The sequence below is a fragment of the Marmota monax genome, unplaced genomic scaffold (assembly GCF_021218885.2).
Source record: "Marmota monax isolate L192 unplaced genomic scaffold, Marmota_monax_Labrador192_F-V1.1 WCK01_AAM20220418_F8-fsc00036, whole genome shotgun sequence".
NCBI lineage: Eukaryota > Metazoa > Chordata > Mammalia > Rodentia > Sciuridae > Marmota > Marmota monax.
In genome coordinates, this window is record NW_026694491.1 from 3,958,366 (window position 1) to 3,976,687 (window position 18,322).

The 18,322-nt window shown below is 32.3% G+C and overlaps 1 protein-coding gene across 6 annotated transcripts in view; it reads left to right on the plus strand.

Annotated features, from left to right (window-relative positions):
• The window catches only part of Cdk17 (cyclin dependent kinase 17), a 102,334-nt gene that overhangs the window by 48,650 nt on the left and 35,362 nt on the right, over window positions 1-18,322 (plus strand). For 5 of the 6 annotated variants that reach the window (XM_058571289.1, XM_046419263.2, XM_046419261.2 and 2 more), the window contains one exon: window positions 15,623-15,769. In XM_058571289.1, the coding sequence (XP_058427272.1) occupies window positions 15,652-15,769 (118 nt within the window). In that variant the 5' untranslated portion in view covers window positions 15,623-15,651. Of the gene's footprint in view, window positions 1-15,622; window positions 15,770-16,269; window positions 16,304-18,322 lie in introns of those variants that run through there. The other variant, XM_046419264.2, reaches the window with a different exon arrangement.

Here is an 18,322-nt window from a genome sequence, read left to right on the forward strand (position 1 = left end):
GCTATACAGAAAATATACTCTGGGTGTTGAGGAAAGAAGATAAGTAGAGGTGGGATTTTAAGACCTAAATCTCTGATTTTCAGAGAGTTGGCCAGATTGCTTAAGTTTTTGAACCTCTTCAGAGGGCTTTGCTTACTTAATCATGAAATAAATCGTTTGGCCCAGTTTGTCTCCTTTTGTCATTTCAGTTATCAAAATTTGTGTCTCTTTCTTTCCATTCTTTTTGTAATTGATTTCAAATTTCTCCTTTATTCACTTGTTAACTGTATACATTCTCAGTTTCTGACCTTCCCTCTTACTACACATATTCTTGCTGGTTTCAGTTAGTTTTATAAGTGTAACTCTCAAATCCATATTTTAAACATTGAATTTTCCTGAGCTCTAGGTTAATTTAAATTTCTTCCAGTAGATTTAATCCCAGTTTCATCTCCCACCCCCAACTTGCTCTTCTTCCTGTGCTCAACAATTGGTAATTTTGATTCTGATTATTTTGATTACTGCTATTATTACTAGACTGTTAACCTTTTTATTCAATTCTTAACGTTCAGTTTTTGAGATAGGTTAGTTAGAATTAAGTTAGGGAAATGATCCCAGTAAATCTCACAGTGTGATCTGTGATGCTGACCATTTCAGATAGCTTGCAAGGGCAAAACTTTATTTTCATAATACTAAAATAGTACTTATTTGTTTTTAAATGACCATGTTTGCTCTGCTGGTACATTTGCAGTGTATGTAAAACTACTGGTTCCTTATATCAAATCATTCTTCGTGCACTTATAAGAAAAGAAAGAAACAATTCCACTTCAAATTCTCTTGACACAGCAGTAAAATTTATTAATTGTATTAAATCTCTCTGCTTCTTAATAGCTTACTTAATGTTGTGTATGCACAAAACATTTCTGTTTTATTATATAGCCATATAAGGGAATAGTATACATTTATTTAAAAGGAATGATATATGGGTAGATTCATGTGTCAGTAGATCTCTATGATATAGTTCAGAAAAAAAAGCTGAAATAATATACTTGTGTAAACAGCTTATGAAACAGCAGATAGGGCCTGATGTAGCTTACATGAACATATTTGTATATGTTTTATACAATGTTAATGATTTTGTAAAGTGTTAAAATTTTCAGTGATATTATGTGGCCAAATATACTAAGTCTCTTCAGAGTTTTCTACTTTTATTTATCTTTCTAAAATTTATTTGATCTTGGAGTACTTTTTCAAATAACATTTTATTGTCTTGAAGAGAACTCATATTCCACAAATAATTATGCAAGTGTCATTGCCAAAGAAAGATCCATTATTTTGATGAACAAATTATTTTTAAAAAATATTTTTTAGTTGTCAGTGGACTTTTATTTAATTTATATGTGGTGCTGAGAATTGAACCCAGTGCCTCACACATGCTAGGCAAGTGCTCTACTGCTGAACCACAACCCCATCCCTGAACAAACTAGTAGTGGGACATAGTGTGGCATTTCTTTCTTTTTTTCTTTTCTTTTTTGTTTTTTGGGTACTGGAGATTAAACTCAGGGGCACAGGACCTCTGAGCCACATCCCCAGCCCTATTTTGTATTTTATTTTAGAGACAGGGTCTCACTGAGTTGTTTAGTGCCTTTTGCTGAGGCTGGCCTTGAACTCTGGATCCTCCTGTATCCGCCTCCTGAGAGACTGGGATTACAGGAGTGTGCCACCATGCCCGGCTCATTGCTTTCTTTTTATTTCTGTATGGTATGCATTTTTGTTTACATTCTTTCTAATATTTTATGTGAAAATCAAACAGTATTTATTATGAAAACCCTATGCCTAATCCAGTTAAACTTCTCCATAACCTCTCGTAGTTAAAAATTTATTATCTGTCTGAGTAGCAAAATAGAAGCCATCAATTGATGTGTTGCCACTGAAACTTATTACATCTTTACTTTTGATGATGAGTTATGTTTTTCTATTTCTTGGACTCTAATTTTTTATTTTATGTCAGACATTATGTGAAAAAGAATACAGACTGAAGTATTCTGTCAAGCCATTAATGTTAGGGGCTGAGTCAATCTAATTTGGATTGAAACTCTGTTGTGGCTTTTGTTACAATGTTTAGGTCATCACTGATTGGAGATGTTTTGAGGGCAGAATCAGTACTTTTCCTTAATTAGGGTTCCACATATGAACACCTGTGAGATTCAGGAAATTTTTCTATTATTGCCCAACCAACAGTTTGTTGAACTATGTATGATATATCTCTCCCCACTAAGCCCCCACTCTTCATCCTCTCTCTATCTGCTGGTATATTTTCTTTTCTCTAGCTTCACCCCTGTCGTTTTTTCACCTCTGGAGAAAGTGGTGACCTAATGTAATAAGTACCCTGCTGCCTTCCTTTGGTGAATGTGACCTCGCACTTTGGGTGAAGTGGTTGGCCACTTGAACTGGGATTTCTCTTAGTTCTCTCCCCAGCATTTGTGGCCTGTCTCTTTATTTCCCACCTGCCAGGTAGCACCCATACTTGGAAAGGGTCCTTTTGGGAAAGTATAAATTTGCTTTGTGAATGAGACTGTTCAGCGTTTTAATATGTCTTGCCAGTCCCCATGTACTGCTTAACATTTGTTAAAAGTGGGGATACTGTCCTCCTTTTATCACTCATTTCTTTTACTATGGCCCTAGCCCTTTTTTCCTAGAACGGGATTTTTCCATCTAGAATTCATTTCATTTACATTTCTTTGCATCCCTAGCTGAGTTTATTATTTTATAGTCTGTTTGACTGGTTCTTATTGTTGAAGTGAGAGCAACAACCATCTTTTGCAAGTTTCTATAACATGACCATAAGCAGTAGCTCTAATATTTACTGTGCTGCGTTCAATATAATTGTTATAGATTGGCTGTTTCATTGAAATTAGCCAAGTTTTTCAATAAAGCCCTCCTAAAATGAGGTATTGGCTGTATTTAGGCTTAAGGAAAACTGCACAATAGTTAATTTTTAAATTATGGTTAAATATACATAACAAAATTCATTATTTTAAATGTTTTAAAGCATATAATTCTGTGACATTAAGTAAAATCAAAACATTTTGTAACTGACACTACTATTTCCAGAACTTTTTCATCATCCCTAGCAAAATACTGTACCAAATTAGACATTCACTTTCCATTCTTCCCTCTTCCCAGATCTTGGTAATTGATAGTCTACTTTCTGTTTTTACTAATTTGCCTATTGTAGATATTTCATATAAGTAGACCTGTAAAATATTTGTCCTTTTGTGTCTGACTTATTTCACTTAATCTAATGTTCTCAATGTTCACCCATGTTCTAGTGTACCAGGACTTTGTTTTTTTTTATGGTGGAATAGTATTCCATTGTATTTGGACACCACATTTTGTTTATCCATTCATTTGTTGGTCAATAGATTATTTCTTCCTTTTGGCTATTATGAATAATGCTATTGGGAGTATGTGTTTGAGTCCCTATTTTAGTTATTTTAATATATCCCTAGGAGTGGAATTGTTGAGGTTATATGGTTATCCTTTGTTTAACTTTTCAAGGAACCACCTGTTTTCCACAGTGGCTGCACTATTTAATATTCTCTTCATCAGTGTAACAGTGTTCTGATTTGTCCACATCTTCATTGATAGCTGTTCTTTTCTGTTTTTCTAAAAAATAATATTCTTATTATTCTTATATTCTTATATTCAAGACCTTTGCCCACTCTTAAACTGGGTGTCTGATTCCGAGGTTGAGTTGTAATTCTTTCTGGTTATTAAATCCTTACTGGATATCTGATTCACAAATACTTTCTCCCATTCTTTAGATTGTTGTTTCACTCTTTACTGTCCCTAAATGCACAAAAGGTTTAAATTTAAAGTCCAGTTTGTCTTTTTTTCTTTGTTTCCTGTACTTTTGGTGTTGTTTTTTTAAAGAATATTTTTTAGTGGTCAATTTTGTTTATTTATATGCAGTGCTGAGAATCAGACCCCAGTGTCTCATACATTTCTAGGCAAGTGCTCTACCACTGAGCTACAACCCCATATCCTATTTTTGTCATTTTTGAAAAATCATTGCCAAGTCCTGTGCCAGGAATATTTCCCCCTATGTTTTTGTTTATGAGTTTTATAGTTCTTAGGTTTAGATATTTGATCCATTTTAGTTAACTTTTGCATATGGCAATAAGGTAAGAATCTAACTTCACTTCTTTGCATTAGAATTTTCAATTTTCACAGCACCATTTATTGAAAAGATTGCCATTTCCCCACCAAATGATCTTGATACCTATAACAGAAATCAAATAGAAAGTTTTATATTGGTGCACTCAGTTTCCTTGGTCTATATGTTATTTTTCATGATAGTACCATAACGTTTTGATTATTATAGCTTTTTAGTTGAGTTTTATAATGAGGAAATGTGAGTCTTCTAACTTTATTTGTATTTTTCAAGATTGATTTGACTCTACAAGGGCTCTTGGAATTCTGTATAAATTTTAGGATGTGTTCTTCTCTTTTGGGGGAAAAATACCTTTAGGATTTTGATAGGGATTGTGTTGACTTTGTAGATCACTTTCGGTAATACTGTCACCTTTACAGTATTCTAGTCTTGAATACAGAATATGTTTCTATTTATTTAGGGATTCTTTAACTTCATTCAAAAATATTTTGTAATTTTTAGCATATAAGTCTATGACCTCATTTCTTAAGTTTCATTATTTTTCATTCTATTTAAATTGAACCTTTTAAAAATTATTGATAACTTGTAGAAATACTACTGATTTTTGACTGATGATTTTGCATCCTACAGCTTTACTAAATTCACTTATTTGTTCTAACAGATTTTTATTTGGATACCTATAAAATTATCTTCATCTGTGAAGATGGATAGTTTAACTTCTTCCTTTTCCAATTTAGATGCCTTATATTTCTGTTTCTTGCCTAAGTTTTCTGGATAGAATTTTCAGTATTATTTGAATAGAAATGATGGAAGAGTTCATCATTGTCTTGTTGCTAATCTTAGGGGAAAAACTTTCTCAGTCTTTCACCATTGAGTATGATGTTAGTTGTGAGTTTTATCATGTTGAGGAAGTTCCCATATATCACTGATTTGCTGAGTGATTGTATCGTGAAATGGTGTTGAATTTATCATATACACTCTATTTTTATTTTGTTAATGTGGTACATTACATATATTACATTGAATTTTCTTATATTGAACTACCTTTGATTCTTGGGAGAAATCCCACTTGGTCCTATATCTCTGGGTGTAATTTTTTTAAAAGCTGCTGAATTTTGATCTGCTAGTATTTTCTTAAGGAATTTTGCATCTGTAATTATGAAAGATATTATCCTATAGTTTTTTTTTTCTTGTAATGTCTTTGTCAGACTTTGTTTTCAGGGTAATCCTGGTCTTATAAAATGAGTTAAGAAGTATTCCCCCCTCTTCAATTTTTTGGAATAATTTGAGAAGGATTAGTTTTAATTCTCCTTTAAATGCTTAATCATCTGCACCAATGAAATGATTTGGTCCTGGGCTTTTCTTTGTTGGAAGTGTTTTGTACTGATTCATTCTTCTCACTTGTTATAGTTTTATTTAGATTGTCTGTTTTTTCGTTAGTGAGTTTTCATAGTTTGTGTTTCTAGGAGTTTATCCATTTTATTAGATCATCCACTTTGTTGGTGTACAGTTGTTGATAGCATTCTCTTGCAATTCTATTTCTATATAATTGGTATTAATGTCCTCACTATTTTTTCCTTTGTTGATCTAGCAATTGGTTTGTCAAATTTGATTCTTTTCAAAGAACCAGCTTCTTGTTTTGTTTAATTTTTTGTATTGTTTTTCTCTTCTCTGTTTAGTTATCTCCACTCATTTTTTCCCCTTCCAGTGTTGGGGATTGAACCCAGGGCCTTGTACATGGCTAGGCATGTACCCTATCAGTGAGCTATATCAATCTCCAGCTCTTATTTAAATTTTTTTTTTTAATTTTAAAGTAGAGTCTAGCTAAGTTGACAAAGCTGACCTCAACTTGTAATCCTCTTGCTTCAGACTCCTGAATGGCTGATATTTCAGGCATACACTACTATGCCTGTCTGTATTCTGTTCTTTGTTATAACCTTCATTGGGCTAACTTTGGGTTTAATTTGCTGTTCATTTTTTTTTAACTTTATCAGATATACAGTTAGGTTATTGAGATCTTCTTTTAATGCAGGCTTTTATATCTGTGAATTTCTTCTTAGCAATGCTTTGGTTGTATTTCATGTTTTGGTATTCTTGTTTTTATTTGTCTTGGGGTATGTTATAATATATATTGTGATTTCTTATTTGGCCCGTTGGTTAAGACTATGTCATTTAAATTTCTACACATCTGTGATTTTTCCAGTTTTCCTTCTCTTATTTCTATCTTCATTCTGTTGTGATTGGATATCCAAGATACTATGTATGATTTTCTCTTTTTTAAGAAACTATTAAAATTTGTGTGTCATGGCCTACTTACCTTTAGTCCTGGAGAATGTTCCATATACACTTGAGAAGAATGTGTATTCTGCTGTTGTTAGGTGGAGTGTTCTATGTATATCTGTCTACTAACTCTAATACACGAGGTATGTAGTGTTGTTCAAGTCTCTGTTTCGTTATTGATCTTCTATCTGGTTCTTCTATCCAGTATTGCAATAGGGTATTGAAGAGTCCAGTTATAATTGTAAAACAATCTAGTATTCTTCAATTCTGTTTGGTTTTTCCTAATATGTTTTCAGTCTCTGTTGCTAGATATCATATCTTCATAATTTATGTATCTTAAATGTACTGAACTTCTTAACAATATGTAAGATCTTTCCTTCCTCTTACTTTTTAAAAATAATTTAAGTCTATTTTATCTAACAGAAATGTAGCTGCCCCAGCTCTTTTGGTTACTTGTCTTATGGAACATGTTTTTATATTTTATTTTCAGTTTCTTTGTGTCTTTGTATATGAAGTACATCTCTTATATGCAACATTTATGTGATTCAGTTTTTTTTAAAGTCCAGTATGCCAATCTCTGCTTTAATTAAAGAGTGTAATTCGCTTGTATTTAGTGATTGCCAATAAGAAAGGACTTAGGTCTTCCATGTTAGCTATTGTTTTTCATTTCTTATTTGTTTCTTACACTTAAGTTTCTTCATGATTGCCCTTTTATTCATTTAGGTTTATTTAGTTATTTATCTATTTATTTATTTATGGTAGTGTGCTATTCTGACTACCTTCTTTTTTCCTTTTCTGTAACATTTTAGTTAATTTTTTTAGTGGTTACCCTGGAGATTACAATTACAATATTATAATTGTAACATCTGTTTGAAAAATATCGCCTTCAAGTATATAAAGACTCTGCCCTATATATTTACATCTTTTCTTTATAATGTCATAGATTATCTCTTTCTACCTTGTGTGCCTATTAACATTTATATTTGTTGGGTGCATTTGCCTTTTAAATCACATATTAAGAAAAATAAGAAGAGTTAAAAACCAAAAGTATAATAATATTAGTTTTACAACTACCAATGTAGTAATCTTTACTACTGATATTTTTTTCTTATGTCCTTTCATTTTAGCCTGAAAGCCTTGCTTTATCCTTTTTTTGTAGGGCAGATCTGCTGGTAATAAACCTCCTCAGCCTTTATCTGGCAATGACTTTCTCACTATCATTTTTGGAGGTTGCTTTTGCTGACTATAGACATTTCCATTGAACATTGAACATTTTGTTTTTCTTTAAATTCTTACTGCCACCTGGTTTCATAGTTTCTGATGAGAATTAGCTGTTTAATCTTATTGAGAAGCCCTTGGATGTATTAAGTTGCTTCTTGCTACTTTCAATATTCTGTGTTTCTGCAATTTGAATATAGTGTCTCATTGTGGATCTTTTTGTGTTAATTCTTCTTGCATTTCTTGGAGATTCTTGGAGATATTTATTCATATCTTCCATTGGATTTGGGAAGTTTAGTGCCATTATTTCTTCAGAGAAATTTTTTGTCCTCATTTTTCTTATCTTTGTTATGGAATTCCTGTGATATGCATGATGGTACACTTGAGCCTGAAACATGTTTCAGGCTCCCTTTGTTTTTCTTCATTCTTTTTTCTATTCCTCAGAGTTGATAATTTTGACCGTCTTCTTTTCAAATTTGCTGATCCTTATTTCTGCCTGCTCAAATTTGTTGTTGAATCCCTCTAGTGAATTTTTCATTTCAGATACTTGACTTTTTAATTCTGAAAATTTTGTTTGCCTTCTTTTTATAATTTGCCTTCTATAATATTTTGTTCATGCATTGTTTTCATACACACACACACACACACACACACACACACACACACACACACTTTTGCCTGTCCATGGAATTCCTTTAGCTCTTTGAGCATATTTAGGATTGACTTAATATCTTTAAATAGTAATTTCAAATTCTGGGCTTCCTCAGGAATGATTTCTGTCAAATGCTTTTTTTCCTTAAAACGGACCTACTTTCATATTTGTTCATTTGTGTGTTTTGTAATTATTTTTGAGTAACTATGGAAGTAGGATTCTCCCACCCCTTAGGGATTGATTGCAAGTTGAGGGCTATTGCTGTCCATTTGTGACTTTCTCAAACTGTTTTTGCAAACTGTGCATTTCTTGTGTGATTATTGATATTTCTATTCCATTATCTTTGTGTAGTCAGCCATTACCTGAAAAAGATATAAAAATATCTCGTGGAAAAAAAGGTGCATTTTCTTTCAATTTTGCAGAAGACATAGGTGGATAAACCATTCACTACTACCCCTTTCTGCTATCAACAGTCCCTAGTGGACCTTTGAAAAGGCAAGCATCTGCATCTGTCCCTGTCTTTCTGAGATCTGCTAGACTGACCAAAACATACAACGGGATTTTTGGAGTACAAAAGTTCCCTATTGCCTGCTCTGATACTAACTGCTCCAGGAATGCTGGCTGCCAATCTTGCCAATCTCCACTGCTGTAGCAAGACTGAAGAATGGGGAATGATGGCTGCTGGTTGCATATGTGGTTCTCCTATCAAGATTAGTAGACTCTTCCTTTATCAAGTAGTCTCCTAGTTGTATTAAATGTCCAGTCAGGTTCTAGAATTCCATAATAGTTTATTCTGGTCGTTGGCCTAGTTGGTTGTTTTTGGTGGGGGGACCAACCTTAGCACTTTTTTCTCTGACATTTTGCATCTCAAGTGTTACAGTAGTCTTACATTGTCTTTCTCCTGTGGTATTTATGAACAGAGGAAAATCTTTGGTATGTTCTTTTTTTCTGGTTTGTGTGTATAACTTCATACATCAGAGAAAAAGAATCAGCCTCAGATTTGAACACATAAAGGATTGCAATTTCTAAGTGTAAAAAACCTATAAGCATGATTGAAATTTTAGTTTAGTGCTGTTTTGTATAATCACTTTGTTTTATACAAATAACAAAGATGTGTCCCTAGTGAAGAAAACTCAGTTTTATCAGTTATTCCTTATTCTATATGGTTAGCTTAATTAAGTGTCCTAGAGAATGTTCAATATTATAATTTTATCATTGTGGGAAATAAAATAGAATATTTATTTACATACCACTAAATGAGTTTATGAGAGTTTAAATATAACAAATTTATGTACAAAGGGTTTCATTTTGGAAGTACCAAAAGGGCCAAAATAAACACCTGTTTTGCAGGTGAAGATCCATATAGAGGATATATATATATAGTTTGGAAGTGTTGGCAGCTGTCTTTTTAAATTACAATATGTGCCTATGTATGTGTTTTTTCTACCTGAATTCAGTTGGCATTCCAGAATGATTATCTATATTTTGTAAATAAACAGGGATAACAGGATTAAAAAACATGAAAATTTTTAGCCAGGCATGGTGGCACTCACCTATAATCCCAGCAGCTTGGGAGGCTGAGGCAGATAGATCGCGAGTTCAAAGCCAGGCTCAGCAAGTGAGATGCTAAGCAATTCAGTGAGACCCTATCTCCAAATATAATACTAAATAGGGCTAGGGATGTGACTCAGTGATCAAGTGCCCCTGGGTTCAATTCTTGGTACAAAAAATATATGTTTATATTTTATGTATATCTATATATACATGGATATGACTCACAGGTTGTCATCCTGTATTCTTTACCACCTTTTTACTGTTTTTTAATTTGATCTTGCTGTTAAAAAAAAAAAAAAAAGCTGAGGTTTTTTGACATCTAGTAGAGCATAAATGTTGTTTTGCAGTAAATACCCACAAAGCTCTTTCTGTGCGCACACATACGCACACACACCTACCTCTCATATGTGTAGATATATATAGGTGTATGCATATATATGTAATTTTTATATATATATATATATATACATAGGATATCATATATATATATGAGATAAGTGCTATGAATAAAAACTTAAGGAAAGAGGGAAGGACATTTATGTTAAAATATGAGCATTTATAATAGTACTATGTAGTTAAGTCTTTAAAATAATATTTATTTATTTATTTATTTATTTTTATTAGTTGTTCAAAACATTACATAGCTCTTGACATATCATATTTCATACATTTGATTCAAGTGGGTTATGAACTACCATTTTCCCCAGTATACAGATTGCAGAATCACAACCATGTTTTTACATACTGCCATACTATTGTCTGTTGAAGTCTTTAAAATATTAAAGCAAAACAATTGTGGAGCTTTTCTTCAGGGTTCATTTAAAACTACAGCATGTTAATTTTTTTTTTTTTTTTTTTTGGTACCAGGGATTGAACTCAGGGGCACTCAACCACTGGACCACATCCCCAGGCCTATTCTTTTGTATTTTATTTAGAGACAGGGTCTCACTGAGTTGCTTAGCACCTCGCTTTTGGTGAGGCTGGCTTTGAATTCAAGATCCTCCTGTCTCAGCCTCCTGAGTCACTGGGATTACAGGTGTGCGCCACCACACGTGGCTGCAGCATGTTATTTTTAAATGTGAAAACATCTTTTTTTAAAAGATATTTTTTAGATTGTAGATGGACACAATATCTTTATTTATTTAGTTTTATGTGGTGCTGATGATCAAACCCACTGCCTCACACATGTGAGGCAGGCGCTCTACCACTGAGCTACAGACTCAGTCTTGTGAAAACGTTTATCTTTGTAAGTGGCATGAATTAAACATAAAACTAACTTAAAATTAAAAAATCACCACAAATTACCTTATTAACCTGTCTAATGCATAGAAATAATATATAAAGACTCTTACTGATCTCAAAATTTTTTCCTATTCAACTAGATAAAATATTTTAACTCAAACTCTGAAGGGTTTTTATTTTAGGAAATTAATAATTTAGCATTGCCTTTTAAATATAATAAATAACAAAATTAAACCTTAAAACTAATATAAATAGCTGCTTCACAAAAAGTATTTTATTTTAGCATTGAATGTTTTTGTTCTGAGCTAATGAAAATAAAGTTGATAAATTCTAATTAAAGATAATTAGAAAAATTTTTAGTGATTTTCATTTGGAAATACTTTTTTATTAATAATGGTTTTGGTTTTGGTAATGAAATTCTTTACCATCTGTTTATAAATCATTATTATTTTAAAAGATCATGTAAGATAAGAATAGGACCTTTTGAATATGTGCTTTTATTTGAAAATTTTGTAGTCAGGTATAGCTTTTATAATGAAATATTTCTGTCTTTCTTTTATGAATTAAAAATGTCTCTTATTTCTGATAGTGAAAGTATTTTAAAAGTTATTTTGTAGACCAGAATTTCCTATGCTTTTTGATGATAAATGTGAACTATTCTGAGTTATAAATAAATAGAACAATCCCTAATATATACCGTTGTTCAGATACACTGCATGAAGCAAAGGTTAAAGTTTATGTCATTCCTGTTTTTTTTTTTTTTGTTTTTTTTTGGTATCCCACAAAGAAATACTTCTTGATGCTCTATATAAGCATGTTTAATAGAAATATAATGTGCACCCTATATATAATTTAAAAATTTTTGAAGGCATATTTTTAAAGTTTTTTTAAAGATGGATTTAATTTATTAATATATTTTATGTAAATATATCTAAACATATATCTAAACATAAATATATATTTATATATTTTATATAAATATATAAAATATATAAACATATCTAAACTATCTTTTCAGCATTATCAGTAGAACAATTAAAGTTACAATTTTGTGAAATACTAAGCATTTTTGGCTTTTTAAAAATACATTTAACGTGTACTATCTTAACTATTTTTGTGTTTAGTTCATTAGTATGAAAAAAATTCATATTGTTTTGCAAGCATCACTATTATCTATCTCTTAGAATTCTTTTTATCTTATAAAACTGAAGCTCTATACCGGATAATCAATAATTCCCATTCTTTTCCTTCCCCAGCAATTACCATTTTTGTTTTCTTTTTCTATGATTTTGATTACAATTATTGAGTTATTTTATATTCTTTTTTCCTACTAAGTCTTTAAAATTTAATATATATTTTACATTATGGCAGAACTCACTTTGGACTAACCATTTTTCAGGTGCTTATTAGTCACATTTGGCTTTTGGCTGCTGTTTCAAGTAGTTACACTCTTATTGTATAATTTATACTGAATCTAAATATAATTGGTCATTATGTGAATCAATTCTTTAATAATATTAATTATACTTTGTTAATTTTATTCTTATTTGTTATCTAGAACAATAGGCAGGTTCCAGTTTTGAAAATTTTTGAAATAGCTTTTCCCAATTTTTAAAAAATTGTATTCCCAGATTCCAAAATGTTGTCTATATAGTTGGTTAGACATCAGTAACCACATGACTGTATTTGAGAAGGTTGCTATCTAAAAAGTTGGTGGTTATAAGCTATTCGGAGTTTGGGGGAATATAGATTTCTTAAAGAGTGGGGTTGACACAGTTATCATGCTTGATGACTTGCTAGAGGGACTCTCTCTAGTGTAAAGTCTTAAGTAAGAGGGTAAATGAGAGTGACACAGCTTGGTTCATCTTGAATATCTAGTATGTTTAAATGAATTGCATTGATCATTGTCAAGGTTGACAGTCAGATGTGAAATAGCATTTAGGACATCCCTGCACTGAACAGATTTCTTTTCTGGGTTCAACTTCTTCTTCTTCTTTTTTTTTTTAGTTGAAGGTGGACACAGTATCTTTATTTATTTATTTTATGTGGTGCTGAGACTTGAACCCAGTGCCTCACACATGCTAGGCAAGCACTCTGCCACTGAGCTTCAGCCCCAACCCATGGATTCAACTTTTGCTTTCATTGACCACCTCTGGCTTGGAACAATACCTGTGTTATATTGTCTTAAAAATCCACATCAAACCTCCATTTTTGCCTATGAACTGACTTGTAGAAGATTAAGGCTTCTGCTGAAAGTACTAGAAGTGCTAGGGAATTAAAATCATTTTGAAGGTATTGTAGAGCTGCTGAGTCAGTTTAAGAATCAGGAGAGAAGGAAGACAGACACATTCTGTACTGGGGTTTCTCCTGTGTTTTCTCTTAAGCTGTGTAGAGAAAAAGGATAAAAGCTGAGTAGGACATAAAATATAAGCAAAAAGCAACTTCAGAAGTTGCATGGAGCTTTTTTTAAAAAATGTTTTTTAGGTTGTGGATGGACAGAATACCTTTATTTTATTTATTTATTTTTCTATGATGCTGAGAATTGAGCCCAGTGCCTCACGCAGGTGAGACGGACGCTCTATCACTCAGCCCCAGCCCCAGCCCCAGCCCTGCATGGAGGTTTTGGTAGTTATTCTGGCTTAGGGTTACAGATGGAATCTGTTGAAGGGCTGTATCATAAGAAAGAGGACAAAGCACAGGCAGGTCAATCTTTATTATAGTGTTAAAACTCAGTCTCAAGCAATCTCTGTTTCTGATTGGACTGAGTTGATCCGTTGCTCTCCTACTTTGCCTGACTGTTAGAAAATAATTAAATTCTCTTTGGAGGAAGGTAACGGCATCCAGAACCTCTACATTTTTTCCCCATAGGCATTTCATAAAATCATTCACATATAATGCTTGGCAGTCAATAAAAAATTGCTAGATATACAAGAGCAAGAGAAAAAAATCAAGAACAGGAACAGATCAAAGCATCAAAATAGTATTGATACAGATTGTACATACTTTCGAGGTTCAGATGGAGGCATTAAAACACAGTAAGTAGTTATGAAAATACATGCTGAGAGTGAGAATTTCATTAGAGAAGTGGAATCTATAGAAAAGAATTAAATGGAGGTTCTGAAACTGAAAAAAAAATGTAGTACCTAAAATTTAGAACCCAGTAGATAGGTTTAATTGCAGGTTAGACACAGTTGAAAGAGGAATAGTAACCTCAAAGATAAAATAATAGAAAATGTTCAGTAGAATGTATTTGTCCTTTTGTTGTTATGACCAAACCAAGCTAAGGCATGGAAGTTTTCCAATAATTCACCAAAGTCCATCTCCTGTTTTAGAACTTAGGAGTGAAAAGAGTCTTTATTATAATGTAATTGCAATTCTTGCTATTTAAATATTTGTGATTGTATATTTTTATTGTAGTGTTTATTTTAAAAACTATAGTAAACATATAACATTGAGGTGGGAAAGTACAAAGTTATTACTACTTATAAATTTGTAACTTTATACACTTCATTCAGCTTCTGAGCAAACAAAAATTATTACATAACTGATATCTTATGCAGAAGTCACCTGTTCAGCAAACTCGGCTATTTAGAATAGAGCCTTAGAATCAGAAAATAAGAAAAACACAGACAGAAATTAGGTAAACAGAGGTGGATGGTAAAACATGTATTTTAGCATAAAGGCATTTATAAGGCCCTTACTTTTATTAAGAATAATGGTTATCGTTAATGGTGATCTGGTAAACCTGCTAATTGCAAGTCAGATAGTAAGTCAGAAAAGCAGTGATGGGTAAATAGTTGAAGAATTGGGTTTGGCAGCAAGTACCTTGTTTCATCATTGTAAGACTCCACAATGAATTTTATCATTGATTTGTGTACCTATAAGAAAGAAAAAAATGCTTTTAATTACACTTTGACATCCTGTTAATTGTGATATACATCCTGATTTCAGAGATGTTATAATGTGGAGGATAAAGTCAATTGCAATCCTGTTTTTAAGTCTTAATTCTATTGTTAGTTATTTGTCTGACTTGGACCAGGTAACTTTGAGAATTTTTGCTAATATATGACAATGAGATAGTAAAATGTCAAAAGTTATTCTTTATCCTTCCCTCTTTACCTTTCTTAACCCCTAGTTATTTCTGAAGGCATCTGCTGACTGGTTCCTATATGATTGTGATTTGCAAGGATAGAACATAAAAATCAAAATAGTATTAATATTTTCATTGTTGAATTTTAGAAAGTACATTTTAAGAAAATTTCTAGGCCTTCTAAATTTCATTATTATGTTTGAATTATTTTAATTGTGTAGAATTCCTACTTTTGTTTTGATGTCAAACAAATATGGCATTAATTAGTAGATGCATCTTTTTAAACAAAAGGTTGGACTTTGAGATATTTCCTGAAGTAAAAAATTCCTCATTATATTCCTATTTTGAAGATTCCCAGTAAACCCAGAATGAATTTTTTTTTTTCTTGAACAGTAAAATATTGTTAACTTTGCTTTTGTGTTCATTCTTTCAGGATTTTTCAAGCCACGTTCAATTGATAGAATGAAAAAGTTTAAGAGAAGGCTATCCCTCACTCTTCGAGGAAGCCAGACTATTGATGAATCATTATCTGAATTAGCTGAACAAATGACTATTGAAGAAAACAGCAGCAAGGATAATGGTAAATATTTGGGATGGAGGAGATGCTTCTCCCATTTAATTACTTCATAAACGATGTCAGGTTACTGTCTAGATAAAGTCATAATAATGTCCTTTTATTTCTCTGTCTCATTACCTGGTGTTTTAGGAAACAGAAGATTGTATAACTTTCTTGGGCTTGCTTACTGGAATATTCCACTTTCAATCCAACATTGTTATTCTGCCTGTCTCAAGCCATAATGAATTATTCCATCCCACATTTCTGTTTTTTACTAGTTCATAAATAAGAATATATTGCATAATATTATCTTAATTGTTAAACAACTATTTTTATATTAACATTTAAGTACTTTTGCTATTCTTATAACCTGAATTAATACAGCTTAAAAATTTATAGAAGATTTGGAAATTTGTGGTCTCATTAAAGTTTTATAACATTCTATATGCATATTGATTATCTACTACATTATAAGGTTCATCATGAGTAAATTTTATTGTTTTTTAATTTTATGTTTACCACAGAGTCTATCCATAGTATTGAGAACACATACAGCAGGTAGGCATATAATGTTTCATGCTTTGACAGTCCTTTTTTAATTCAAAGTACTAGTACACAGATTAAATAATAAAATAAAGAGCTTGTTAAAGTAAATAAATTAAAATGTAAACTCAGTGGCATTTTTAGAACAAGGCTACAATTCAAATGAAAATAACCCTAAGAATGTTATAATTATCAGAAAGGAGCTTACACGAATGGCTACCAGTGTGTCATGATATGCAGACTCTCTGGCAAGCCTTCTTTCACTATGCAGAAATTCTGCTGTTTAGAGATTTGTGGCAGTGGGTAAAAACATGAACACCATCACCCTTCCCATTATACATGTAAATGCTTGTGTTGTAAGAGAGGGAAAGGTGTAGTGGAAAGGGCTCTGCATTTTAAATTACAAGTCATGGGTTGGGATTTAATATACTGAAACACTTGGTTGGATAACTCCAGGTAAGTAATTTATTCTACCAGGGCTTCAGATACCTTATTTCTTTTCCTCTGAAAGGTCACTATTTATTCAAGGATACCTATCTTGTTGGCAGAGCCAGTACTTTACAACCTAGATTTCTTTGCTTCAAAGTCTATAACATTGTATCTGTTCTCCCAGATCTCCTAGGTTCTACTGAGACTTTCTTGATATCTACTTTTTGTTTTTAAAGTGGGACAGAAGAGGGGCTATTAGGAAATTTAAAATAATAACTGGGATATAGTTACATATAGGAGGAGAAAATTTTGCCTTTGGATCAAATCCCAAAATGTATTTTATAATCTATTTTTTATAAGACAATATCAGCTAGATACCTGAAGCAAAATCCTAATTTTCTTCAAGAAATCCATTGTATTCTTGGTATTAATTAAATCCAGTGTGTTTGGGGGTTTTTGTTTGTTTGTTTATTTATTTATTTGGTACCAGGGATTGAACCCCCAGGGGTGCTTCGACACCACTGAGTAACATCTCTAGTCCTTTTTAAAATTTTCTCACAGGGTCTTGCTAAATTGCTTAGAACCTTGCTAGATTGCTGAAGTTACCTTTAAACTTGTGATCCTCCTACCTCAGCCTCCTGAGCCACTGGGGTTACAGGTGTGCACCACCATTCTCAGCTCAGTGTGTTCATTTTTATGATAGAAGAGTCTTGCCATTATGTTTGCCAGTGATATTTAGGAATAAAATAAGCACAGTATGCATCTTTGTGTTTCTGGGACATATTTATGGGTGGGGGAAGGGTAGTATTAGGTATTGAACCCAGGGCTACTCTACCATTGGACTGTATACCCAACCCTTTTTACTTTTTATTTTGAAATAGTCTTGGTAAATTGGTGGCCTTGGATTGGTGATCCTCCTATTTCAATTGCCCAGGTAGTAAGGATTATAAACATGAACCACTGCACCTGACTAGGGCACTGGTTTGTTTGTTTGTTTTTGGTACCAGGGATTCCAGGGATTGAACCCAGAAACGCTTAAACACTGAGCCACATACCCAGCCCCTTTTATGTTTTTTTTTTTTTGAGAAAGGGTCTTGCGTAGTTGCTCAGTACCTTGATAAATTGCTGAGGCTGACTTTGAATTCACAATTTTCCTGCCTCAGCTGATCCTCCTGCCTCTGCCTCTCTAGCCACTGGTATTACAAGCATGCATCATGACACCCGGATAGGTCATATCTTAATGAGTATTTGACTACAAGACAGACCTCTTTTATAAAAAAGCTATGACTTAAAGAAAATGAACCTACTTTGAGAGCTAGTTAATATTTTGGACTAATTGCATATGTTCTGAAACATTTTAGTATCATTTATTAAAACATACTTAGTTGTAACCTGGTGAAATATTTAAAATATTTAATTGTTTTAAAGTATTATATATTGTTTCCCTTATTAAAATTCCTTCTTACAGTAGTAACCTTGACAGTTAATAAAGAAGAAAAAAATAGAAACTCTGTTGAATTTCTTCTTGACCAGACTTACTTGAAGACATCTTAATACACATTGTAAAGATTACTGGTAGCTTGGGTTGCAGAGATTACAGTATCA